Source organism: Serinus canaria, chromosome 8 (genome assembly GCF_022539315.1).
Source record: "Serinus canaria isolate serCan28SL12 chromosome 8, serCan2020, whole genome shotgun sequence".
In the NCBI taxonomy this organism is placed as follows: Eukaryota; Metazoa; Chordata; class Aves; order Passeriformes; family Fringillidae; genus Serinus; species Serinus canaria.
Window position 1 is genome coordinate 11,023,853 of NC_066322.1, and position 23,106 is coordinate 11,046,958.

The window sequence follows — 23,106 nt, forward strand, 5'->3', positions numbered from 1 at the left end:
TACAACGCTGGCGCAGGAACAAGTGTTTATTAACCAGCCGTGCATCAAATTAACCTGGAAATGAGAAGATGATTCCTAACAATTAGAATAGTGAGTTCTGAAAACGCCTTCAGACCAGACGAGCGCGACTAAAGTCCCGGCCACTTTTTAGGCTGCAGATTGGCCTGGTTGTGAAGACGCCACAGGATGGAAACATTCTGGAAACTGCACTCGGCCCGGGCCGGCGTCTCTGGGCTCTGTCCGGTGTCTCCGAAAGCTCGCGGTGCCTGTTGCGCTGTCACGAGGGGGATAAAAGCCTATGAGCAGCCGGTTTATGGACCTGCACGGGTCTCTCTCATGCCATCGCCATCACCATCACCACCGCCCTCAAGCTAGCCCTCCGCACCGCTCGCTGACCCTGCCGCAACCCGCATCCTTTCACAGCCACTTTCCACTCTCCCCTCACACGGCTCAACCCCACAGGCAGAGCCCGCCCGGTCCCTCAAGCCCCGCCGCGGTGGGCGTGGCCACGGAACGGGCGGGACGCAGCGGAAGCGCCGATTGGCTGTGACTCTCTCGGGGGCGGAACTCTGCACTTTCTGCCAATCGGCAGCGACAAAGGGGCGGGGCTTCCCGCTTTAATAGTAGGGGCGGCCGTGGTGTCGGCTGAGTGGGGTGCGGCTGGCGGTAAGTGTGGGTGGCCGTGGGGTGGAGGGTGTGGGGTTCATTTTTGCCTGGCGGGGGGTGAGCTGGGGGATGTCTAGTCTGTTCTAGCGGTCATTTGGTGTGTTTGTGAAGAGAGAGTTCGGGTAGAGGTGTCCGAGGTTTAGCGGTGGGTCGAGGCTGGTCGTTGGGATGTGCTGAGGGGGCTTCGGAAGGTGGTTGTGGAGCTGGAGAATGCTGAGGAGGCCTTAGCAGGGTTCAGCTGCTTTGGGGGTTTAAGCTTTGCTGCCAGGAACTGTGGGTCCTGCCTCGGGGAAGCCATGTGCTGGCTCGGCACCTGTTAAGTAGCCTGCTGGAGGAGGCTCGTGTGTGTGTATATGTCCATTTTCCCGTCACCTGGGATGCTCACGGTCATGGGAGGAGGTGTGTGGTGTCTCCTCACCACAGGGGTGGGGAGGCCGTGGCCTGATGGGTGGGATGGGTGTTGTGATCCTGTGACGTGCCCTTGGCGGGTGATCACGCTGGGTGCGGCCGTAGAGGCTGTCACCCCCCCGGAAAGGGGGATACCCGCAGTACCGTGTGGCAGGCCCACCGGTGTGCAAACCTGCCCATGTCAGACGGAGGGACCCAAGTGGAGTCCGAGCTGAACTGTTGTAGTGGGTTTTGGGTTTGCTTTTCAGGGTTTGTTTTTTTTTTTTTCTCAAAAGCAACAGGGTCCTGTGAGGAGCTGTAGTGCTCCTTGGCTCACAGCCTGGTGCTGCTGTCTCAGCCCACCTATGGTGCCAAGGAAGGGTGCAATTCCCTTCCGCGGTCGGCTGCTCTCCTTCGGGGCAGAGCCGGCCCCTCTGTGCGAGGCTGGGATGCCTTCCCGGCTGGACCGGGGGAAGGACTGTCCCTCCACGCTGTGTGCCGCGGCACAAACCCCGGCCTCTGCCAGAGGCCGCGCTGGGTCCCGGCCGTGACTGGGCTGCCTCCCCACTGCTGGCCGGTGGCCCGAGCCCAGGGTACGCCTGCTTCCCGGCTCAGGGACCGCTGGCTGCGCAGCCTCAGGAGCGAGATCGGCATCGCCCTGTTGGCGTTTTGGCGGGATTGTCCCAGCTCCACAGGTAGCGGAGTAGCCCCGCGGGCTCGCTGAAAGGTGGCTGAACCCCCACACATCTCGGCGGCGGCGCGGGGCCTCTCTGGGCCCGCTGCGGCCCTTCCCAGCCGCGCAGGCCCCGCTTCCGGGCCCGTCCGCGCCACACCCGAGCCGGGCCGGGAACCGCCCGGGCGGGGGGACTCGGGGCTCCCTCCGGTGGCAGCGGAGCCGGGGCCTTTGCCAGAGGGACTCGCAGGGGTGGCAGCAAGGCTGAGCGGGGCGCTGCCCGGCTCCTGCCATGGGCACCGGGCTGAGAGCTGGGGGTACGCTGAGCAGCCGAGGGCTGTGGTCTCCTGGGGCTTCTCTGCAGCGGGGCGCGAGCAGCCCCCGGCGGCCGGGGAGCTTTCTTTTACCCAGCCGTCGGCATCAATGTAACCATTCAGATGGCTCTTCCCTCCTCCTCCGGGCAGGGTGGCAGTACCAGGCCTCCCCCGCTGCTGCGACACAATGTCAGCTTTGAGTGCCGGCTCGTGTAGGTGCTTGGCCTCCCGCTGGCCCTCGCTCTGGAACGCGGTGGCAAGAGGAGGAGGTCACTGTCACCCCCCTGGTAGCAGCAGTTGCCGGGCCTCGCGCTGACCTGGCACTGGTGCGGTCGTTCACAGGGGTCTGTGCTTCCTGGACCACTCTGGGCTCGATAACCACTGGCAGTACCAGGCTTGGTGTGTAGATCTCTTTACGTGGGCCCGCTCCTCTGTTGTAGCGAAGGGGAAGCTGGGAAAGCTACTTATTTTTACGTTGTAACAGACTAAATGAGGCAGCATAAATAGGCATTGCAACAAGAGGCTAAGCTTTGGGGGTGGCAGTCTGCGCCTCAGTGCCTGGGCTGCTGCCTGCAGAGGGGCTGTCAGGTGCTTTCCCTGTGACTGGTCATGTTGGTTCTGAAGTCTTAAAGGCAGGGATGCAAAAGTGGGGTGAATACCCCTTCCTATGCTCAGTGGGCAGCATGGAATAACACTGGGTGCTTTACCGGCTAGTGCATTTCCTCAGAGCATCTCTTCCCCTCCGGGAGGCCAGGATTGCCTGAGCAGCAGTGCATCCATCTGGCTGTGCTGTCCCAAACTGACCACCTTCTCTTCTACTAGAATGCAGCCAGGGCAGATTCCTAGCTGGATGGAGCTGACCTTCCCACCAGACCTGCTGGGCAGCTTCTTGAGGGTAGTTTAGAGTCAAACAGCTGGCTGAGCCCTTGGGGCTTGGCTGAGACTGCTGTGCCTTATCTCTTTCCTAGGAAGCCCCTCTAGCTCATGGGTGTGAGCCACTGCTAACAGCCTGTTCCTATGAGAAACAGCAAGACGCCAGTTGTTGCAGCATCTACTTGCTACATCTTGCTGCCGGGATTAAGCTGTGCCACCCACACAGCCTGGCCCTCTGTGGTCCTGCCTTATGTTGCATTCTTATTTTTGTTTCCTGAAAGCCCATTGGTGGGGGGGATTATGTGGTCCTTCAAGGAAGAAGTGTAATATGAAAGTACTGTTAAAACTAAGACTTGTGAGTAAAAGCTCACACTGACCTAGAGGTGTCTCAAACCATATGTTAGAGATAAAAGATAAGGGAGCTTATTGAAGTTGCATAGTGTCTCCTTTCTCTTATGGTGGAGAAAAACTTTGCATCCTGAGGAACCTCTGAAGCTGGTATCAGGGCAGGTGCTTGACTGGTGCTGTCCTTGAATGTTACAGGTGAATGCTTTCTTCTTTTCTGCTGGGAGCTACAGCACAGTGAACACTCAGCCTGAGATGCTTACAAGGGACACTGGGAGTGGTGCCTGTGATGGCCCAAGAGATGCTCTGTGTTTCTGTGCTTTTGTGTTGGAGTTGTGGTAGTTGTGCCCTGCTGACTGTCAGATGGTGGGAGTACTTGGGCTGGAAAGTCTGGTTCTTGCCAGTCAAACAGGTGAGACAGCTTGGGCTCTTACAGGGAGGAGACGGTCCCCAGGAGCCAGGACTCTTCCCTGCAGGAGTTGTGGGGCTGTGTTGCTCAGAGATGACAAGCTGCTGCTGCTGCCACAGCCTATTCCCCACCATCAGGCTGTTGTCTGCATTCTGAGCCTTTAGTGGCTTGAGGGTGGTGGAGGTGGTAACTGGGTCTCATGTTTCTTGATTTAGTGTGTCATAGGGTCAATTCTTCACTCTGAGATGGGTTGAGGTGGTGAGCTGTCACTGGCAGCCAGTTCTCCAGCTTTGTTGCACCTGTGGATCAGATCAGCTAGCTTGCTCTCATACTTTAACATTTGCTCTGTGCACACACAGATTTTGTAACTCATGCTGCTTCTACTTAACCCTAAGAGGCTTTCCCTGTCTGTACAGCAGTAGAAGCAAGTGCACTGACTTTGAGTGGTCAATCTACACCTGTGTTGAGATAGCCAGGCTTCATACTTCACTTTCTTTGTGCTTGGAAGGCTGAGAACCTCCTTGAATGTGGTAACCATTAAGCCTCAGGCATGTTGGGTTCTAGGTGCATATACTGTGCTACTGGAGTGTGACATTTTCATACAGTCAGAGAACATCCTGCTCTCTTGTTAGAAGATTGTGTGACTACACTGCCTTCTTGGTGGGGAGGGTATGGGGCCCAAAGCTGGTGTCATGGTAAATTCCAGGCTGTGGCCCCTTGTCTTGTTGAGAAGTGGCTCTGGGTTCATATCTGGGCTTCTTGAATAGTTCAAATAAAGCTGTTGGAGGGAATTTGTGAGTCTTTCCTTTCTGCATCTTGTTTTGCAGATTTTAGTTTCCATCTTGTCTTGATGTACCTGTCTAATTAATGTGCAGGCCAGAGTGGGGCAGAGCACGCTAATCATTACTGTGTCATGATTACAGCCAGGGCTGTGAGAACAGACCTCTGAAGCCTTGTATTGAGGCATTTGCATAGTGATTAAAACCAGGGATGCGTGCTGTGGTACAGCCTGTCCCACCTCCAGATAAGGGTACTCTGTTTCTTTGCTAGGTGGCTTTAGAAGCTGACCTGATTTTGGATACGGGTGTTAGAAGTTGGCATAGCTCAATGTAGCCCTGCCTGCCCTCCTGTCACCTGCCTAGTTCTGTCCTTCCTGAGGGTGCTCTATGCACTCTGGGGGGCTGCTGGATGCTTTCACAGAGAGGGAGCTCAGCCATCTCTACCTTCCCCCTTCACCTGGTGCTGTGTGAGGGAGGGACACAGATCAATATAGTTATTCAGAAAGGAAATACCTTATTTTCCACTTCTGTTGGTTTCTCATATTGTTTCTTTTTTTCCTTCACTTCTTTACTCCTTTGTTGCTTGCTATGTCAGATTTTCTTTCTAATGTTGCCTTTTCTGTTTTTTTCCTCATCTCATCTGCTCTCGTCTCTACTAATATCAGTTCTCTGAATATGCAACCACCAGCTTTGAATGTGATAAGGAGTAAACCTACTCTTTACAGCTTGGGGAGGTGCTGCCCCTGAAAAGAGTATGCTGTGCATATTAAACCTCTTACTGCAAGGTATGCTCTTGGGGGACCTTCAAGTCTGATTATCTGCCTTGATTTTTGTACAAGGTTACCAAACCCCATTGCAATGGATGTCCCCCTGAAAGCTTGTGAGGTGCCACCCTGACTCTCAGCCAGAGCTCTCCTGCTAATCTGGGAGTCTCTTCTTGCTTTCCTTGCTTCCAGTGAGTATGGGAAGGGGAGGAGAGCTTAATCTGTTTGTAGCATGCTATCCAAAGGCCTCAGGGTTTTACAGCCACTGAGTGAGAGAGTGGTAGGGTATTAGCACACACTTGGTGAGGATGAGGAAACTGCTCAACTTCAGGCAGGGCACTTCCTGCCACTTGGATCCAGTGTGCCAGGAGCAGCACCCAGCCAGTGTGATTCCCTCAATGGTTGCAATGGCAGCTCTTGCAAGAGCTGTTACATATCACAACTTTGAGAGTTTGCATCCCTTATGTCTCACAGTACCTCCTGTACTGACTTCAGAATATGCTGGTGTAGAGCATACGGTACCAGGTTGTTGGCCATGTCCTTTGACATGAAGCATGTGAGCCAGAGGAAGTGACTAATAGATAGGATTCAAATAGGAAAACCTAGCTGGTGGTGCTAGCATAAAGTTTCCTTGCAGTCTTTGTAGTTAGGTTGTGAATGGAGTTCTAGGACTGGTTGCTCTCAAATTCCAATCAGAGTTTGCCCCAAGTCCTCAGAGCTGAGGTACCAGGCTAGCAGACTTGCTTTGCTGCCCATATCTGTTGATATGACTTTCCACACTTAAAACATAGAAGCTCTGGTTGTCCTGCCAGGCTTGTCTTCTGTGGCTGTGAGCTGGTGACAGGCATGTCTTTATACTGATTTCTTTTGAGAAAAATCATGACTTTAGCAGCATGTGGACAATGCTATCTTAACTCGAGTCTTCAGTGAATGGCTGAAATCATTAGCAGGAATGCAAGTGTACTTGAATACAGCTATTCTGTTGAGCGGCCTCTGCTGCATATGTTTGAGCTGGTGTTAGGAGATGCTGTGTGTGAAATAAGCATGTACTGCCTGGTTACAAGCCCCTCTCCCATTCACTGAGCACAGAGCAGCAGACAGTGGAGATCCAAATTCAGTTTTCTGTGCCTCACTGTGCACTTCAGTCTTAGAGTGATCCTACTGCAGAGCTGATAGAAAACAGGGGTTTCCAGCTTATTGCTGGCTGGGCTCCTTCTCTCTCTTGTCTTGCTCTGACTGCCTTGCTGCCTGTGTGCTGTTTGGGGCAGATAAATTTTCACGTTGCTCATCTTGCTGGATTCACTTGTGCATAAGCTCAGGAAAGCTGCTGGAGCTGTGGCTGTCAGCTCTTGGTGGTGATGTTTTGTGGTGCCAGCCTTGTGTGTGCAGTACACACCCCTGTCTGTGGCTGGCTTGATCAGTTCCACTCTTCTGAGGGGGAATATAGTTTGTGGGCTCATGGGGCTGTGTGCAGGCTTTGATGGACCCCATGGTGACTTTCTGGAATTCCAGGCAATTGGTAGGTGCTGTGGTGGGGAGCTGGGGGAGGAAGATGCCTCTTCCTGAGAGGTGGTGGGGCTCAAAGCTGCATCAGGCAGCAAGCCTTGTTGCCAGCTTGTAGGTCAGGGATGTGAGTTAGTTTCACATCTGGCCAACTGATTATCTCCTGACCTTTGGGGGCTGCTACTCCCTGGGAAGGCCAGGCCTGCTTTAGCCAGTTCAGCAAGGGCCCTGTGCCAGCTCTCCCTGGGGTGGCAGCTCTGTGGCCACCTACCAGATGGTTTTGGTGCTGTCTTTAATTAAACTAGTGGGGAGATGAGGGTGTTTGCTTTTGCACTTATTACAGGACTGATTTCTGACCTGAATGCTGAGGAGTAGGAGTGTTCGATGTCTGGAGCAGAGTCTGTTGCTTGCAGATAGTTGTGTGGGGAGATGTGTGCCCTGCAAGGCTGTTAACAAAACTAACTGGGTTGAGCTCTGGTCTCTATCAGTGTCATGGTTCTGACAGTGCTGTGGTCTGACTGGGGCTGGTCATAAAAGGCCTTGCTGTTGCTGCTGAAGTTGCACTAATTAGCTGTATAGCTTGCTGGAAATATGCAGTCTACACATTGCTTGGTGTAAGCAAGTATTTAATCCTTGATGTTGGTTACTGGAGCAGATTGTGGCCTGATACCCTAGTTTGCAAATAGTGGGAACTTTTTGTTTGACATGGGGAAGCGACTCCCTGTTACTGAGGGATAGGAGATGTGTTGCAAGGTTTCTCTGTATCATCTAGGGTGTGTTTGGGCCCCTAGGGTTTCTGCTCATGTGGGATGCTTGGACCTATTTGCTTGATTTCTCTTCAGCTGTTCAAGGCCCAGCTTTGGGTTCTGCATCTCCTCCCAACTTCTTGCTTAAGAAGGTCAGGATTTAGGAGGAGTTAAAGTAAGTGTCCCCCATGTGCAGAGAGGACAGATCCAACCATTGAGCTGTGAACAGCTGCAGTGTGTGATGTGCAGTGTAGAGTGGAGTGCAGTAAGAGCTGATGCCTGTCTGGATGGTGAACCCCTCTCAAAGTGTGGAGGGGTGCTGTGCACAGAACAGAGTTCAGGTTCCTGGACAGCTGGTGCTCTGTGCTGGAAAACCCCTGCCTGCAGCAGAAAGGCTGGCATGGAGCAGTCATGATTTAGGCAGGCAAGAGCTCTTCACATCCCCCTGCCTAGTGAAGGTAACTCTTGGGTGTGCCCTGCAACTCCCACTTTGCTGCTCAACTGTCAACACCTCAAGGTCAGTGGCTGCCCCTTGAGGGACAGAAGAGGGCAAGACATACCTGCATCTGCTCACTGAGCAAGGCATACTTTGGCCACTTTGATGTAGGATGATGTAGCATGCCAGTGGGGACAGATGCCAGGTCTTCCAAAGACCTGAAGACCTCAGGGCTTTCTCTGGAGATGTGGTTGCTCTCTTAGCTTAATTTAGCAGGATGTAGTTTTGCCTAGAGAAACCAAGGAAAACTTATAGGCCCTTTCCATAAAGGCCCGTAGCATAATTCTACTATTTCTCTCTTGGTAGAAATCTTGGTGCTTGCCCAGAGCCTGTGTTCAGGACAAGTCAAATGCCTCTCAGCTTCCTGTGGCATATGTGGCTGTAGGAGTGTCAGATGTGCTTCACAAAACAACAATAAGACTTGTTACTGTTCACACTGGTGGGCACTTCTGTGCTAGTCTTAGTTTGAAATGGGCTTCTCCCACTGCTTTGGGGAATAGCTGCCATGGACCCTGAATTGTTTTGAGCTGGGGTCCTAGTTGGCCAGTGGTACTGGAGGCTTTGACCTAGGTTCAGGGAAGTGATCCATAGTGTCTGAGCTGAAGTGTGTTTCTGCAGTGAGATGTAGCTTTGAGCTCAAAGCCGGCTGACGCTCTCTTCTCATCCTAGCCTGCTCAAAATAGGCAAGTACTCAGCAGGATTTTTGTCTCTGCCCTGGACCTGTAGTAAGGCTGACTCATTCACCTTGATAAGATAAACACAGACCTTGAATAGTCAGGTGCCTCTGCTGGGAACTGACTCTTGAGGGCTCCTCAATCTAGCAAATAAAGGTGTAGCTGGATGTAGTGGTTGAAAACTGAAACTAGACAGACAAGTTTGGAGCTTGGTCTTAGCCATTAAAGCAACATAAAGCTCAGCAGCTTTCCAGACTTGTATTTACTGTGTTTCCCACAGCTGAGCCTTGAGTGTCTCTTAAGGATGCAATAGTTCCTGCTACACTTTTATCTGGCCTTTGTTGCACATGGTGAGTGGATTATCTTGGCAGTACCCAGAACCTTAAATTTTACTTGCATCACAGTGATACTACAAGTGAGTATTGCTGTTAAACCCTTTGAAACCTTGCTTGGGAGGATGAATGTGTATCTTGCGCTGACGTGCCCCTGATGTTTGGGGGGATCAGTCCTGAGTGGGCTTTCCTCTATTGCTCCATCTGCTTCCATGATGGCACAAGGAACTACCTTCTGTGCTTTCTGAAACACAGCAAAACTTTTTGGGTTCTGTCCTTGGGCTGCATGGCTGCTTTGGAGCCTTGCTTTGTGGAGTGGGTGTTTTGGAGAGTTGAGGTGAAGGAGGAGACCTCTTCCTGCCTGCTGCCCTTGCAAAGAGGTTAGGAGGCACTCCTCAGTCTGGAGGAATGCAGAGGGTATGACTGGGCAGGCATGGAGCCAGCACTGCTGCTGCACCAAACTGATTTGCAGGGAATGGTGAGCCAATATGGTGTATGCCAGGCCCCCCTGAAGATTACTGCTGGCAAAGCCTGCCATGAAGCTATCTGGTAGCTCTGCACAGAAGTGTCTGCTGCCATCCTGCCTACAGCAAAGATGGCATTGAGCTCTTCCTCTTGCTGTGAAGCTGAAGGAGCAGTGCTGGTGTTGGCTGGTGAAGGCTTGAGGTGGCAGTGGCTGCTGAGTACTCAGGGATCTTACTGGGAAGAAGGGTACTCTGGTTTCAGCTTCCAGGCTGCTGGTCTGGAAGAGGCCATGTGCTTCCTGGTGGTGGCAGTAATATACCTCCTGGGAAGAATGGGCTGGGGAGCCATTTCCCCAGGCCATGGCTCCAGTGCACCTTCTTGGAGGGGAGGGGTAGGTGGACTGTCCAGTAGCAGCTGTGGGGAATGCCTCCCTTGCAGATGGATGAGTCAGGTGAGGCTGGGCCTATGCTCTGCCTCCCTTCCTGCTGCTCTGGTGTCCTGTGGGCTGGGGAGAGGCTGGGGAGCACGGGGGTTGGGTGAGGGTGTTTAAAACTTGCCTGCAGCAGTAAGAGCCTGGGCCCTTCCTGCTTTTCTGGAGAGTGTCTGCCCAGATCACTTTCTGGTGTGTGCTCATACTGAGGGTGAGCAAGTGTGGGGAGTGCCAGTCCTCCCTGCAGCCTTCAATCGTATGGCTTTCTCTTGTCTGGAAGGGGAGTGGAAATGCCATTGCCAAGCAGGATGCACCTGGCCTCTGAGGTACTAGGTTATGTGGTAGTAGTTTCTTGTCTGGAGGGTTTTGTGCAAGGATGTGAAACCAGGAACTTTGACACTAGAAACTGATGCTTGTTTCTGAACCTACGGATTTTCCTTCCTCATGTAATGGGCTTGCCAGTGATGGTGTGCTGCTTCTGTGGTGGGAATCAGTTGGCAGGAGCCCAAAGCTGACCATAAAGGCACTGCACTGTGGAGAGTGTGGGCCAGCCCTGCATCTCTACTCCAGGGTCAGACAGAAGTGTGCTGAGTAGGTATGGCTGCCAATGCTGCTGGCAATGTCATGGTGCTTGTGGATGATAATGCTTGAGCTTGTACAGCAAGAGCACGATTAAGGGGCTGGAGATACGGTGCTGAGGTTGGAAGCTTTCCTAACTGGCTTGAAATGTTGGGTTCTTGCCTTGGAAGGACTGCTGGCATTTGATGATGGGAAACAGAGCCAGGCTCTGTGAGAAGTGAGGAGGCCTGTGGATCCTGGAAAATGGATTCTGGTGTGTGATCAGCTTAAAGCAACACTGGCTGGATACACGACTATATCTCTGAAATTGGGCTTGGAGTTTACTGACCTACAGGGCTGTGCTCTGTAGGCTGCTGTCCTGGGAAAACAGCTACTTGATCTTCCCTGCCTCTTTTCACAGAGACACTGCCACCACCATGGAGGGGATTGTGACTATGTATCAGGACTTCATGAAGAAAGCAGGTCAGTGTTTGGCTCTGCCCAGCTATCAGACAGGAAGCACTACCTACTTTACTGCCAGAGGCACTGGGGGGTGGTCTGTCATCCCTGAAGCATCCCTTGGTATAACTGCATCCTGCCTTTGCCCTTACACAGATGCAACTCTGGGGATTTTGTCCTGCCTGTTATGAGGCTGTCTTGCATCAGTGCCTGTGTAAATTGTTTTGGGGCACTTGTGTTCTCCTGGGCAGATGATCTCCTGGCTGCCCTGCAGCATGGCTTCAGGCTCTACTGTGCTGAGTCTGGCTGACTTCATCAGCTTCTGCTCCCAGACTGCTTTCCTACTCGCACTCGTGTCCTAGAACAGGATGCCATGTCCTTGCCTCCACTGTGGCAGTAGCACTGCTGGCAGCAGGCTGGGGTGAGGATGCTGACTGCTCTGCACTGTGGCTCTTTCTGCAGACCCCCGCATCGCTGATTATCCACTGATGCAGTCCCCATTCCTTGTGATGGGCATCCTTCTGGGATATGTCTACTTTGTCCTATCCTTGGGTCCCCGGCTAATGGCCAACAGGAAGCCTCTAAACCTGAAGAAGTTCATGGTGCTATACAACTTCTTTCTCGTGGGACTCTCCCTTTACATAGTCTATGAGGTGAGTTGTCGGTAGCTTGGTCGGGCATGTGTAAAGCAGCGTGTGCAGGCTGTGTGGGTGATGGGGAGCCCTTTTCCTGGCTGTTCCCGGCCCTTCTGCGCAGAGCTTGACATGCAGTGGGTGATCTGTTAGGCCTCACCCTGATGATACTATTGTTGCAGTTCCTGATGGCAGGGTGGCTCACTGGGTACACCTGGCGATGTGACCCTGTGGACTTCTCACAGGACCCCAAGGCCCTCAGGGTGAGTTCTCATCTCTCTCCCTCTCCTGATAAGTGGGGATGGCCTTTAGGGCTTCTATTTGGATAGCAGGGTCACAGCTCCTGCCTTTCCTTGCCAGGGTAACTGTATGAAGCCCTTCACTCACTGGGCTTCTTCAGGCTGAGGCAGGTCTCTAACGTTAACCTGTTCTGTTACAGATGGTCAGTGTTGCTTGGCTCTTTGTTTTCTCCAAGTTCATCGAGCTGACAGACACGGTGAGTTACTGAGAAGGCTTTTTCTCCACTTGCTGGGCAGGAAGCTGAGCCCAGTGTATTTTGGGTAGGTGCTTTTGCAGCCCTTCCAGTCTGACCTGGTAGTGCTTCTGTCTGGCATCACTGCCAAGGAGGCCACCCTGGAATAGTAGTGCTGAGGCCACTTTTTACATGCTGGAGCTCTGGAAGTTGTGGGGTAACCTAATGGGTGATGACAATGAGTGGGGAGGGGAGGGAAGCATCACTGAGTGCGCACACTGAATTAGTGGCTCAGCCTGCTGTAGCTGCTCCCAGGGCTGCAGGTTCTTAATGCTGTTGGGATTTCATTGCAGGTGATCTTTGTCCTAAGGAAGAAGAATGAGCAGGTCACATTCCTGCACCTTTTCCACCACTCTGTTCTGCCATGGAGCTGGTGGTGGGGAGCCAAGTTTGGTCCAGGTAAGATGGCAACTGTCTTGGGTGCATGGATTGAGTAGGGTTACCCCAGCATGCTGAGAGGGGGTTTTTGGCCCTGTTGTGCTCTTAGCATCTCTGTGGAGTATTGACTTACACTAAGGAAAATCTATCTTAACAGGGGGAATGGGCTCATTCCATGCCATGATCAATTCCATGGTGCATGTTGTCATGTATTTCTACTATGGGCTCTCAGCAGCAGGACCTGCCTTTCAGAAGTACCTGTGGTGGAAGAAGCACATCACAGCCATCCAGCTGGTGAGTCTGTGTGGTAGAGCAGAGCATGTGCTTGATGTGAAGGGCAGGCCAGCCCTTGTACCTTTGAAAGGTGCAGCCAGCAGCAGTTATACCCTCTGTAGCATATTGCTCTGAGTTTTTAGCAGCTCTGCCCCACTGTGGGACTCTGATAGCCCTACCAGCCTGGTTGGGGTGTGTGTGCTGTTCAGCTCCTGGGCTGCAGCCGTGTTGGGAGGATGAGAGGCATATGCTGCTTGGAGACTTGTGCCTGCCTCTTCCAGCTGCTGCTGAATGCCTCACCATAGGGACCTCTGCTTCAGACTGGGAAAGGAGTCTAGGTGTTGCCCTTAAAAATAAGGTCTCTATTGGGTTCCCTGACCCTGCTCCCATTAATAACTTGTTCTTATTCTGCCTTGCTCCCAGGCACAGTTTGTGATTGTCTCCGTTCACATCTCCCAGTATTACTTCATGCCCAACTGCCAGTACCAGTTCCCCATCTTCATTCACCTTATCTGGATTTATGGGACCATCTTCTTCATCCTCTTCTCCAACTTTTGGTACCAGTCCTACACCAAGGGCAAACGGTTGCCCAGGGTGGCTCCACAAGCAGCCCAGCACAACAGTAGCAGCATCCATGAAAATGGCACTGTCACCAATGGCAAGGTCAAAGCTAACTAGAGGTTAAAGTGCTCCCAGAGCCAATGAGAGCCCCGGGGCAGAGGCAGCTGGGACCTGTCCCTCTGCTTCTGGGTGCCACAAGCCAAGTCAAGTGCCTACAGACTGTTGTACCCCTGTGCCCAGTCCTGCTGTCCCCTGTCTGCATGCTCAGCCCCTCTGCTCTGAGCAGCCATGGGCCACTTCTGCTCCTGGGAGGGCTTGTGCTGTTTCTTAGTGTTGCTGAGCAGAGAGGCAGCTGCCTGCATCACAGATGTGGGGCTGCAGTCCCATTCCAGTGTTTCCAAAGGAACTTTCCCCAAGTGCCTACATCTGGCTCTTCTGCCTAGGGGCCATTTCCTTCTGACTAGGACCAAAAGAAGAGACCGCTTCCTGTCCTGGTGCCCTCTCCTCTTCCCTGTCTCACAAGAGCTTGTATGGATGAGCAGATTCGTCCCTGGCTGCTTGTTACTGCCAGTTCATGTGTGAGTGCTCCTGCTCAACAATGCCTTGTGCCACTTTATTCCATGCCACAGTGCTGCATGTTCCTTCTGGTCCCTGTGTGCCCAGCTTGGGAGTCCTGCCCTGGCATATCTGTGCCCAGGTGTCTGTGGGGAACGTAGGGGCAGTATTTGTGGGACTTAAGGGCCCAGACCTGCCCAGTATGGTACCCATGCCCTGTGCCTAGTACATAGCAGGGGGCTGTGACAGCCTGAAAGGCTTCCCCCATGTGATAAGCCCAGGTTGCCTTGCTGTTCTTGTGCCTGGAGTGGGTGCTCAGTGTATACTTAAGCCACACTTACCTGATCCTCTAAGGCAGCTGGTGGCTTGCTCTATAATGGGGGAGACCAAGCTCAGCCTAGTCTTGGACCACTTCCATTTCTGTAAATTCAAGACTTGAGCAATAAGTGCCCCTAAAATCAGCTCCTGGGCTCTCCTGCTTGGGTCCAGCCCTGCTCTGTCCTAGCCTGAGCACAGTAAAGGGTGGTTTTAAGTGTGCTCAGCTGTGGTGCAAGTGTGAGCACCTCTTGCCTCTGTGGATCTGACTGGGCCTGTGTGAAGATGTGCTCTGTGTCCTTCAGCAGGGCAGTGCAGCAGCTCTCCTGGCCTGGTGCCTGTCACCTGCTCTGATTGTAACCAAAACATGCTGATGGCCTCGAGGATGAGGTGAAGGAGCCAGGCCCTGTCAGATTGGGCTGTCTTCTATCACAAATAAACAAACAGAAGGAGAAATGGCTCTGTCCTCTTGTTTTCATGGCTCAATACAAGCAAAAGCTCTTCCAGTTGCTTGGTCCTGCCCAGCGTGATTAAAGGCAGGACTGGGAGAAGCAGCTCGTGTAGCAGGTTTGTGCTGGGGGAAGAGGGTGATAGTTGTGTGCTGATGAAGCAGATGGAAAATTGTTTCCAACTGTTTTGGTAGAGCAGGGCTCAGGGCTGGATGTGTGTCAAGGCTTCTGTTGTGAAAGTGACTCCACCCTGTCAAAAAATGGCTGGGGTGGAGTGTGGGTGTGGGCTGGGCCCTGGGCCACCTGCCCAGGAAGAACTGCTGCTTTTCAGAAATTATGGGGATTTGAGGTATGGCAGAGTAGGGAAGAGAGACCTTGGAAGCTTGAGTGCTTAAGAAACAGCAGTTTGTTGCTTTCTGAACCTGCTGAAGCAAAAACTGCTGCTATCTGTGAATGGCCTTGCAGCATGCATCTGTGCATAATGTAGCTTGGGTTGGTCAGAGGAAGGTTGCTGTCTTGCTTTTGCTGCAGAAGTGCATCTTTCTCTGGCTGGGCTTTGCTATCTTTCTAGCTGTCTCATTCTGGTGTACCTTCACTGCTATTGGGGTGTAGGGCTGCCTTCCCCATCACTCCATGACTGGGGTCTTCTTGAGCAGAGGGCAGCCGGGGTGCTGACTCAAGCCTGGGAAGAAGAGTGGGGAGCCAGCTGGGCAGCATGTGGCTGGGAGGAATGTGTTAGATCAGCAGCCTCCAGATGCTGAGTTTCACTGTAGGTTTGGTTGTGGTGTGGGAGGGCTTTGGTGGATGTCTAGCTAATGCCCTGGGGCAGAGCTTGGTGTGAGAGAGCTCTGCAGATCTGACCTGGGCTGCTGTATGCCTCAAGCTCATGCTCTGAAATGTAGGAAAGCATCTTCAAGTGCCCTGAAGTGGTGTGACTAATATGCCTGAACTGCACACAGCCATCACCCTCTTCTACAGTGCTCAATGTCCTTGTGTGTAAGAAGTCATGCAGTGTTTTCCCTGTTGTTAATGCTTCTCTGGGACTAAAGACTTGGATAAGAATTTGTTCTTGTCCATGCTGAAGTGGTGTGTAATGTTAGTTCAGTGCTCAGAAGTCACCACTTCAGAAGCTGTAGGTGATGGTCCAGCTGACATGGACCTTTTCCTGTCAAGCCTCCTTTTCCCCTCCAGCTGACTCCTGCTAAAGACAGGACTGTCTTTGCTTTTGCCCAAAATAGTAACAATGCTTTAAACTACTTATGCTTGGTATTTTAGAATGGGCTGTTCCCTGCAGTGCTCTGCGTTCCCTTCCTCCAATTGTTCCTGTTAGCTGTGCTCCTCTATGGGCTGGCCATGGCAATTGGTAATTAATATGCTGTCATGCTGTGAACTGAATTCACACCATATAGGGCTGTGTTTACTGGGCCAGCTGGATCAGTGCCCACTTCCTTCCCCTGCTCCTCCTCACTCCAGGACTGTAAGAGACCAACATGGGCTCAAAGACCCTGCAATATTATTACCCTCCTAGTAATGCTCAGAGGTCCTCCAAGGGCTATGTAATGCACAGCATTTGGGTGTGGGGATGTGCTAAGGAGAAAGAAAGAGTCTGTGAGAGAAAGCTGAGCTGCTCTTACGTGGTAGTGATATAATTACAGCAGCTTTTTGGCATATAAAGCTGTCCTTCCAGGTCAGGGACCAGGGAAGGCCTAATCAGCTGTGACCCTACAGGGCAAGTCTGTGCTAACTCCCAGCAACAAAGTGCAGGGGTGTGGGGCAGGAATCCTACAGCAGCAGCACAGCTCTGTGGAAGAGCCCAACCTTGCATCTGGGTTCCTGCCTGCTTCCCCATTTGAGATAGCGATGGCCCTAGGATTTGTGTCTGAAGAGGGAGAGCTCCTTCCTTGGACCTCCTGTGATCTTTCCCAAGTGACCAAATGGGGATGCACCAGCAGCACTGCTGGGCTCAGTTGCTGTTTGAGACTGTGCCCCCCATATCAGCTTTGTTTGTGTGTTGGGGGGGGGTACTCTGGTGGGTGGGATTACACTCTCGTTGGCCTTGGCAGATCACAAGTTGGAACCTTTGAAGGTTTCAGCTGGTGTAATGCTCAGGAGGCAGAGCTGGTGCTAGGCACAGTGTGGTACTGTGCTGAGGGGAAGGTGAAAACAGTTAATAATCCACCCTCAGCTAATCACTGAGGGCTGATGGGAGGCACAGGCTCAGGGAGCTGCTTTGGCAGGCCAAGGTGCTTATCAGCTGTGCAGTGTCCCCAGCAGCCCCTGGCAATGCTGGTGCAGCTGAAGGGCAGGCTTGATGGGTCTGGTGCAGCCCTACAACCTCAGACACTGTGGCTCCACCATGCAAAGCAGCATAGCTGAGCTGGCTGTTGGTCAGGTAAGGGCTCAAATATGTTTCCTGCAACTTGCTCCAGCACACTTCAGCCAGGAAAAAAGGCATTTTTCCAAGTGTAGGGGAGTCAAGCTACAATAAATGGCAGCTGAGCCCTGGTGTCTGCTCCCCTGCATGAAGCCTCAGCGAAGCACCAGGGCTTCTTGTCAGCAGGAGGGGAAGACAGATCATTTGGTGGAAGAATACATGACTGAAGGCTAAACACAGGGTTGGTGGTGCTTTGCGTGGCTCCTGCATGACATCTAGGCTGGCTGTGGCAGTGTAAACTAACCTTTTTTTTTTTGCATCAGGATTTATGCCAGTGCCAGTCCCGTTCTAGCCCCTCCTTTTTTTTTTTTTTTATTCCAACAGCTATTCTACTCCAGCACCATAAGCAGGCACTGATGGTTGCCTGTAGCCAAACTGAGGTCTGCCCACAGAGCCACAGTAAGGCCCCTGGGGTTGTGAGACAGGACAGGACAACACAAACTAAGGCCACAGCCATGCTGTGCTTTCAGTTGGGCCTATGGTGGAGCTGCTGTGCTTGTAGTCAGCATCTGGATGGGGCAGATGATAGATCTGTCTTAGCTGGGACAGAAACAAAAGTACAGCCCTTGCACAGCATCCTTCTGCTAGGCTGTGCTAGGCTCAGGGGCCTGTAAACTGGTCTTTAAGACCTAGGTCTGCACCCCTTGCCCAGATCCCCAGCCTTAGGGAGGACTTGGGTTTGGGGGCCATGGCCTTTTCATTCATCGGACTCCATTAAGAAAAAGTCAAGTTAAGCAGTTTATTAATATTTAAAATACTGTACAGTGTGTAAACCAAATATCCCCCTCCCCACAACAACCCAGTTCTCTCAGCGGATGCTCTGGTGTATAATACTGCTTTTGGCACTGTTTGCCTTCTCTTTCTCCTTCTTCTTTATGGGGTCCATCTCAAAACAGCGCCAGAGACGCAGTGTTTCATCAGCAGCTGCTGAGGCCACTGTTGTACCATCAGGGCTCATGGTCAGGTTCAAGATTCTGGCAGTATGACCTGAGGAAGAGAAGGAGTGTGCAATCACGGCTGAGCTGATCAGCACATGCACATTTACTCCTGTATGCTCCCATGAGCCCTGCCAGCTTACATAGCTGTCCCCTCACTGGCTGTGGCAGCATGATTTCAGACCCCAAGCATACACTTGGAGCAATGGTATTTCTTCCACAGCCCGTGGGCATGCTTTACTCCTAGCAGCATGCCCCTGGATACTGTCCTGTATCAGTGATGCTGCAGGCTCAAACCAAGGAGTGCAGCTGCCTTCAACCTTTAACAGCCCTGCCCCCCCAGGCCCTGTCCACCAACCTTGCAGCTCTGCGACCTTGGTCATTGTTGGATACTTCCATAGTACCAGCTGATTCTGTGCAAAGCCATGGCCTGAAACAAACTCCTTGTAGTTTGTTGACCATAGGATAGAACAGACCTGAAAAGAGGCAGCACAGGTAAGACAAGGTGCTTGTGCTGATGCTCGCCACTCAGAGGGGAGCATGATCCCCTCCCTCCCCAAGCCTCTGGGCCCTGAGGAGCTAGCAGCTCTTTGTAGGTGTGCTACCAGAAGATGTTTGTCTCCAAGCTGATGTTCATCTCTCACCTGGGAATGGGCATCAACAGTACTGAGGCAGGCACCAGAACACACGTTCCAGATGCGGATATGTCTGTCACTAGTGCCACCTCCAGTGGCTAGAACATTCATCTGCCATGGGCACCACGCCACAGCCTGAGAGAGAAGAGTTCATTTTAAGACATACAAGAGGCAACCTGCATCCAGCCAATGCTGCATGTCTGCATTGCACGCAGATATCTGCCCGTGGCAGCCCTGTGCTCACCTTGACAGCACCCTGGTGCTGAGTGAAGGTCTGTACAGGAGCAAAGTCTCCACCCCCACCTTGGGTGCATGGCCAGACGTTCACCAGATTGTCATTGCCACCACTGGCCAGGTAGCGGCCATCTAGAGACCATTTGAGTCCGCACACTTCCTGTGTGTGGCCAGCAAGGGTGGCCACGTGATGCTCAGCCACTCGGACATCATGGTGATGGATGTGCCCAGTCCGTGCACCACTGCAGAGAGACAAGGCATGCAGGGTCAGGCTGCACATTTTCACCCAAATCCATTTTTGTTGTTGCAAAACTGCTATACCTGCCACTGGGTTTCAACCAGTGTTACCAGCAACACTGGTCTGTCAGTGTGAGTGGAACACCCACACAAGCTGTTGACAACTTCAGCACAAACTGCAATACAGGAAAAGAGGTCTTCTCCTCACAGTCCCAACAGATAAGGCTGAGTAAGAATCCCAAGCCAGGACAGAAACTTCTCTCTGCCATCCCTAACCCACGCCACACACAGATTGAGGAATAGGAGTTTGCAGCAACTGGAAACTGCCCTTGACCCACTGCTTTACCTGGAGAGGATATAGCTGTTCCAGCTGAGGGTTCCCACACGGGCACAATGGCTGGTCATATTTCGGAGACGTTTCTGCTGCTGAATGTCCCATAGCTACAGAGGCAAAGCAAAAAGTTCTTCAGAAGAAACCCAGTCCTATTTCTATGCCCTAGGAACCTCACTGCACAGGCTCTGGCATTCAGCTTTCTCAGTAAGGGAACAGAGAAAATGTGTATCTCATGACTATAGCCCAGAAGTTAACACTACTTATTAAAAAACCCCCAAACCAAACCCTGCCTTGCACACTGCACTTGGCTGGGGCAGTTCCACTCCACACTAGGGACGATAAGTCAGGCGCATGGCATCCTTCCTCTGCCAGCCAAGGTTTTGTCCCCAGGCTCCACAGTTCTGTCAATCCATAGAAGACACCTCTAGTTTTACTCCTGCATTCACCTGGACCTCAGCACTACTTGTGCCAACAGCAAGGTAGTTTCCTTCTTTAATCCATGACACAGAGGAAATGTAAACATCTGGATGCTCCATCTGCAGCAGCTGGATAATCTCCCCAGTAGCGTGATTCCACAGATAAACAGAGTTGTCCAGAGCCACTGCCAGGAAGTTCTGGGAGCTCCAGTCTATGAGATTCAGATCTACAATTTGAAAGAGCAATGCAGGTCACACCATGCTTACCTAGAGAGCCCAGCCCTTCACCCATGCTGATGCAGCAGGTGTGGGTGCACATGTGCACACACACACGTACAGGTGAGGGGCAGCCTTCTGAGTATCACTGTGTCCAGCTGCTGGGATCAGGTACCCTGCTCCAAGGCATCTGCACAGTGCCCTAGACCACTATCCCTGTAAGGCTACACAGGGACACTCCAAAAGTGGTCTGTGCTAGCCAGGGTACATAAAATAATACAGACAGCCCAGTTACACTGTCCTAGGAACAGCAATCCAGTGCAGAATGTTCTGGATGCCCAGCACTCAACCCTGTAGCCTACTTACAGTAGTCATTGCGGATCTCTGGTGCATCCAAGATCCGGTCTGGCATTGAGGGTATATATCTGCTATTCTTCCTGCTGGATCCAGGCGTCATTTTCTGACTGTAGAGCACTTTCAGGTTATTCTGATAGCCTGTGTGCAGAGGAACAGGTTTGTTAACCTGAGTTAGTGTCCTCCAAGCTGAGTGCTGCTCACCCAACTAGGAATCCCTTGGAGTGAAAATAAAGTCCTAAGAGAAACACTCGCAAGAGTGCAGTGCGCTAAAATCACTGGCAGTATGAACTGCTGAACAGGGGTGAGCTACAATTTCCTCATTCATGGAAACAAATTTAACAAACACTTGGTTTTTTCTATGCCATTATATTTAGTGGCAGTTTAAGCTAGAAAGTGCACAGCAGAGAGTTTGATGCTCTTACAGACTTCACAAAGGTTTGGAACCTGCAGTATGGGTGAGCAACTGGCAATCATAGGAACTTTCCTAAATAAATTCACTGCAACTGTTATGCCCTCTCTCGACCTCAGGAAACATAAGAAAGGAGACTCCAGCCTGTACAGCTCTCAGAAACCAGTTGATTTCTCCTGTGACCACACACAGAGCCTCTGTGTTGCTGTTCTCCTGACCTGATCTCTCCTGCTGATTCAGCTCACATAGACCCTGTACCATACCTTCTGGAGCATTCTGTGGTTTTCCACTGAGGCGGAGGATCTTGGCCTCTTCTACATCAAAACCATTCAGATTCACTGCCCAGGCTTTCTGTTGCTCCTACAGAGACAAATCAGTGCAATGCATTTAAAACAACTCCCACACTGCAATTGAAACAGACATCTAAGTCCCATTCTCTTAGAATCTGAAGGTGTTCGACTGTGCAGCAAGGGTCAGCCACGCACAGGGAGGTCAAGGCAGCTTTTCCTCAGACTTTCACACATTGTCATACGATGGCAAATTCAGTGTCATTGCCAGTGGGAAAAGCCACAGCCACAAAGCGACCAAATGCTTCATAAACAGATTTCACAACACACTGAAAAACATTCCAGAAGTGTTCCCTCTGTAGGCATTGTCCTAGAATAGCTACCACCAGCAGTTTCACTTTGCATAGGCTCACAGCTTTGTGTTTTTGTTGCCTGCTACATTTTAAAGCCTTATTAGTCAACAGCTAAGCTTTTCTACTAGAAGCAGCATAGGCTAGAGTGCAGGGCAGTCTGTACAGCTTCAATCTCATCCTAGGCTCCTGAAGCCCAGAGCTGAAAGTAGTGATGGCTGGGGCTTGTCCCATGTGTCCACTGGATAGAACCTATAGTTTACTCCTCTGTAAAGGGGCAGGAAGGATTAGTGGTTGTTGAAGTAATTGTAACTTAGCAACAAGCTTACCTTTTTGGTAGGGGATTCCTCAGCAGGGTCATTCTCTTTGGTTAAGAGGAAATTTGCCATCTCCATCTGCATAGTGCTGCGGTTGGGAATGTAGCGATCCCCCCCAGCCTTTGTGGGGGTGCTTTGAATTTTGGATCCAGATTTACCTGCATTCGCATATGAAAATACTGTCTTACACTATTTGACAGCCTGTATTAGAGTTTTCACGAGAGTAAGCCCAGCACTCTTCCACATCACACCCACCAGACAAGTAGGACTCTGAGGTCTCATGCCACCCAGTCACAACTAACTTATATTTTCCTCCATGAAACCAAGCTCTGGTAGGGACTGTCACGAGCAACTCCTTGGGTCTAGTGCAACAATTCCAAAGTCCAGAGATAAGGGGAAGATACAAAAACACTATTACAGGATGTAAAGCTGGCCGCTGACAGTCCCGCCCACACTTGTCCCAGCATGCAGCTGTGCCAGCGAGGCTCAGCTGGGCGATCAGCAGCTGGCCAGCCCCAGTGCTCAGAGCTCTGCCCTTCATGCCGGGAAGGAGGTGGGTGACTGTCAGGAGCACAGCCCACCTCCTCCTGCCTGACCAGCAAGTCGGTAGGGCAGCGTGGCAGGGAGCCCAGAGCCCCATGGCTACAGACAAGCAGCGGGGCGAGGCTCCCGCACTCAACATCCGCCGCTGGTGCCGGGGCTCACCGGGTGTCTTGGACGGCGTCTTGCTAGAGCTGTGGGAGCGATTGGCCGGCTTCATGGGCGACACGCCGACGGGGCTGGGCCCGGGTCCGCTCTCCTTGGCCTTGCGCTGCCATCGCGCAGGCGGCGCGTTCGGGATCGGCGTGTCCAGCTTCAGCAGCCCGTGCAGGTCCGCCTCGAACAGGAACTGCGCCATGGTCCTGCGGGTGGGCGGCGTTAGCCGTGCTTACCGGCCGGGCTGCAGCCTGCTCCGACAGGCACCGCCGGCCACCCCACCACCGGACCTTGCAAGCCCTCCGGCCGCTCCTCCCCACCACCGGACAACCCCCCACTCTCCCCAACCGCTCCTCGGGACACTCCATCAGCCTCCGCTCGTAGGGGGTCCTTTCTATCAGCCGACACCCCTTCCAGCTGCTACTTTGGGGGTCTCTCCGACAAGCGACATTCTCCCTTCCCCTCGTCCGCTCACCACAGCCTCCCCGCTCGGGACAGTGTCTCAAAGCCGCCTGCCCGGCCCTGTGGCACGCTCACCTCCGCCGCGCCGCCGCCGCTCGCCCGCCCCGCCTGCGCCGCAGCATTTTAAACCCCGCGCGGACGGGGCCCCGGTTGGCCGCTTCAAACCCAACGGCCGCGCGCTGCCAGGCGACGACCGCGCGACGCAATGCGATTGGCTGA

The 23,106-nt window shown here is 52.5% G+C and overlaps 2 protein-coding genes across 7 annotated transcripts; one reads left to right on the forward strand and one right to left on the reverse strand.

Moving 5' to 3' along the window:
* The first annotated feature begins 597 nt into the window (after window positions 1–597).
* ELOVL1 (ELOVL fatty acid elongase 1) lies at window positions 598–14,575 on the forward strand. 4 transcript variants are annotated; one of them, XM_009088631.4, is made up of 8 exons: window positions 598–666; window positions 10,836–10,897; window positions 11,336–11,526; window positions 11,688–11,768; window positions 11,945–12,001; window positions 12,331–12,436; window positions 12,573–12,709; window positions 13,112–14,575. In XM_009088631.4, exons 2-8 carry the CDS (start codon window positions 10,852–10,854, stop codon window positions 13,364–13,366), a joined length of 873 nt encoding a protein of 290 aa, XP_009086879.1. In that variant the 5' UTR covers window positions 598–666; window positions 10,836–10,851; the 3' UTR covers window positions 13,367–14,575. The 4 variants fall into 4 exon arrangements, with proteins under 4 accessions (XP_009086879.1, XP_050833443.1, XP_018767888.1 ...); XM_018912343.3 differs by lacking the exon at window positions 598–666 and adding an exon at window positions 1,631–1,748; XM_018912342.3 differs by lacking the exon at window positions 598–666 and adding an exon at window positions 8,955–8,979.
* A 3,152-nt stretch (window positions 14,576–17,727) lies between these two features.
* On the reverse strand, window positions 17,728–23,093 carry CDC20 (cell division cycle 20). Of its 3 annotated transcripts, none has more exons than XM_030226786.2 (11): window positions 22,963–23,093; window positions 22,435–22,631; window positions 21,742–21,887; window positions 21,039–21,135; window positions 20,376–20,504; window positions 19,824–20,020; window positions 19,390–19,484; window positions 18,817–19,048; window positions 18,582–18,707; window positions 18,296–18,413; window positions 17,728–17,989 (listed from the first exon to the last, which is right to left on the reverse strand). In XM_030226786.2, the coding sequence occupies exons 1-11, from the start codon at window positions 23,007–23,009 to the stop codon at window positions 17,811–17,813; spliced, it is 1,563 nt and encodes a 520-aa protein (XP_030082646.2). In that variant the 5' UTR covers window positions 23,010–23,093; the 3' UTR covers window positions 17,728–17,810. The 3 variants fall into 3 exon arrangements, with proteins under 3 accessions (XP_030082646.2, XP_030082645.1, XP_050833362.1); XM_030226785.2 differs by having other exon boundaries at window positions 22,901–22,990; XM_050977405.1 differs by having other exon boundaries at window positions 22,942–22,987.
* Between the last annotated feature and the right edge of the window lie 13 nt (window positions 23,094–23,106).

Coding starts and splice junctions, on each gene's coding strand:
- ELOVL1 (XM_009088631.4), top strand. CDS start 10,852: ATGGAGGGGATTGTGACTATGTATCAGGACTTCATGAAGAAAGCAG. Junction 10,898..11,335: donor GGACTTCATGAAGAAAGCAG/GTCAGTGTTTGG, acceptor CTCTTTCTGCAG/ACCCCCGCATCGCTGATTAT. Junction 12,437..12,572: donor GGGAGCCAAGTTTGGTCCAG/GTAAGATGGCAA, acceptor CTATCTTAACAG/GGGGAATGGGCTCATTCCAT.
- CDC20 (XM_030226786.2), bottom strand. CDS start 23,009: ATGCTGCGGCGCAGGCGGGGCGGGCGAGCGGCGGCGGCGCGGCGGAG. Junction 21,888..22,434: donor GACGCCGTCCAAGACACCCG/GTGAGCCCCGGC, acceptor ATGCGAATGCAG/GTAAATCTGGATCCAAAATT. Junction 19,485..19,823: donor CAAGTAGTGCTGAGGTCCAG/GTGAATGCAGGA, acceptor TTGCCTCTGTAG/CTATGGGACATTCAGCAGCA.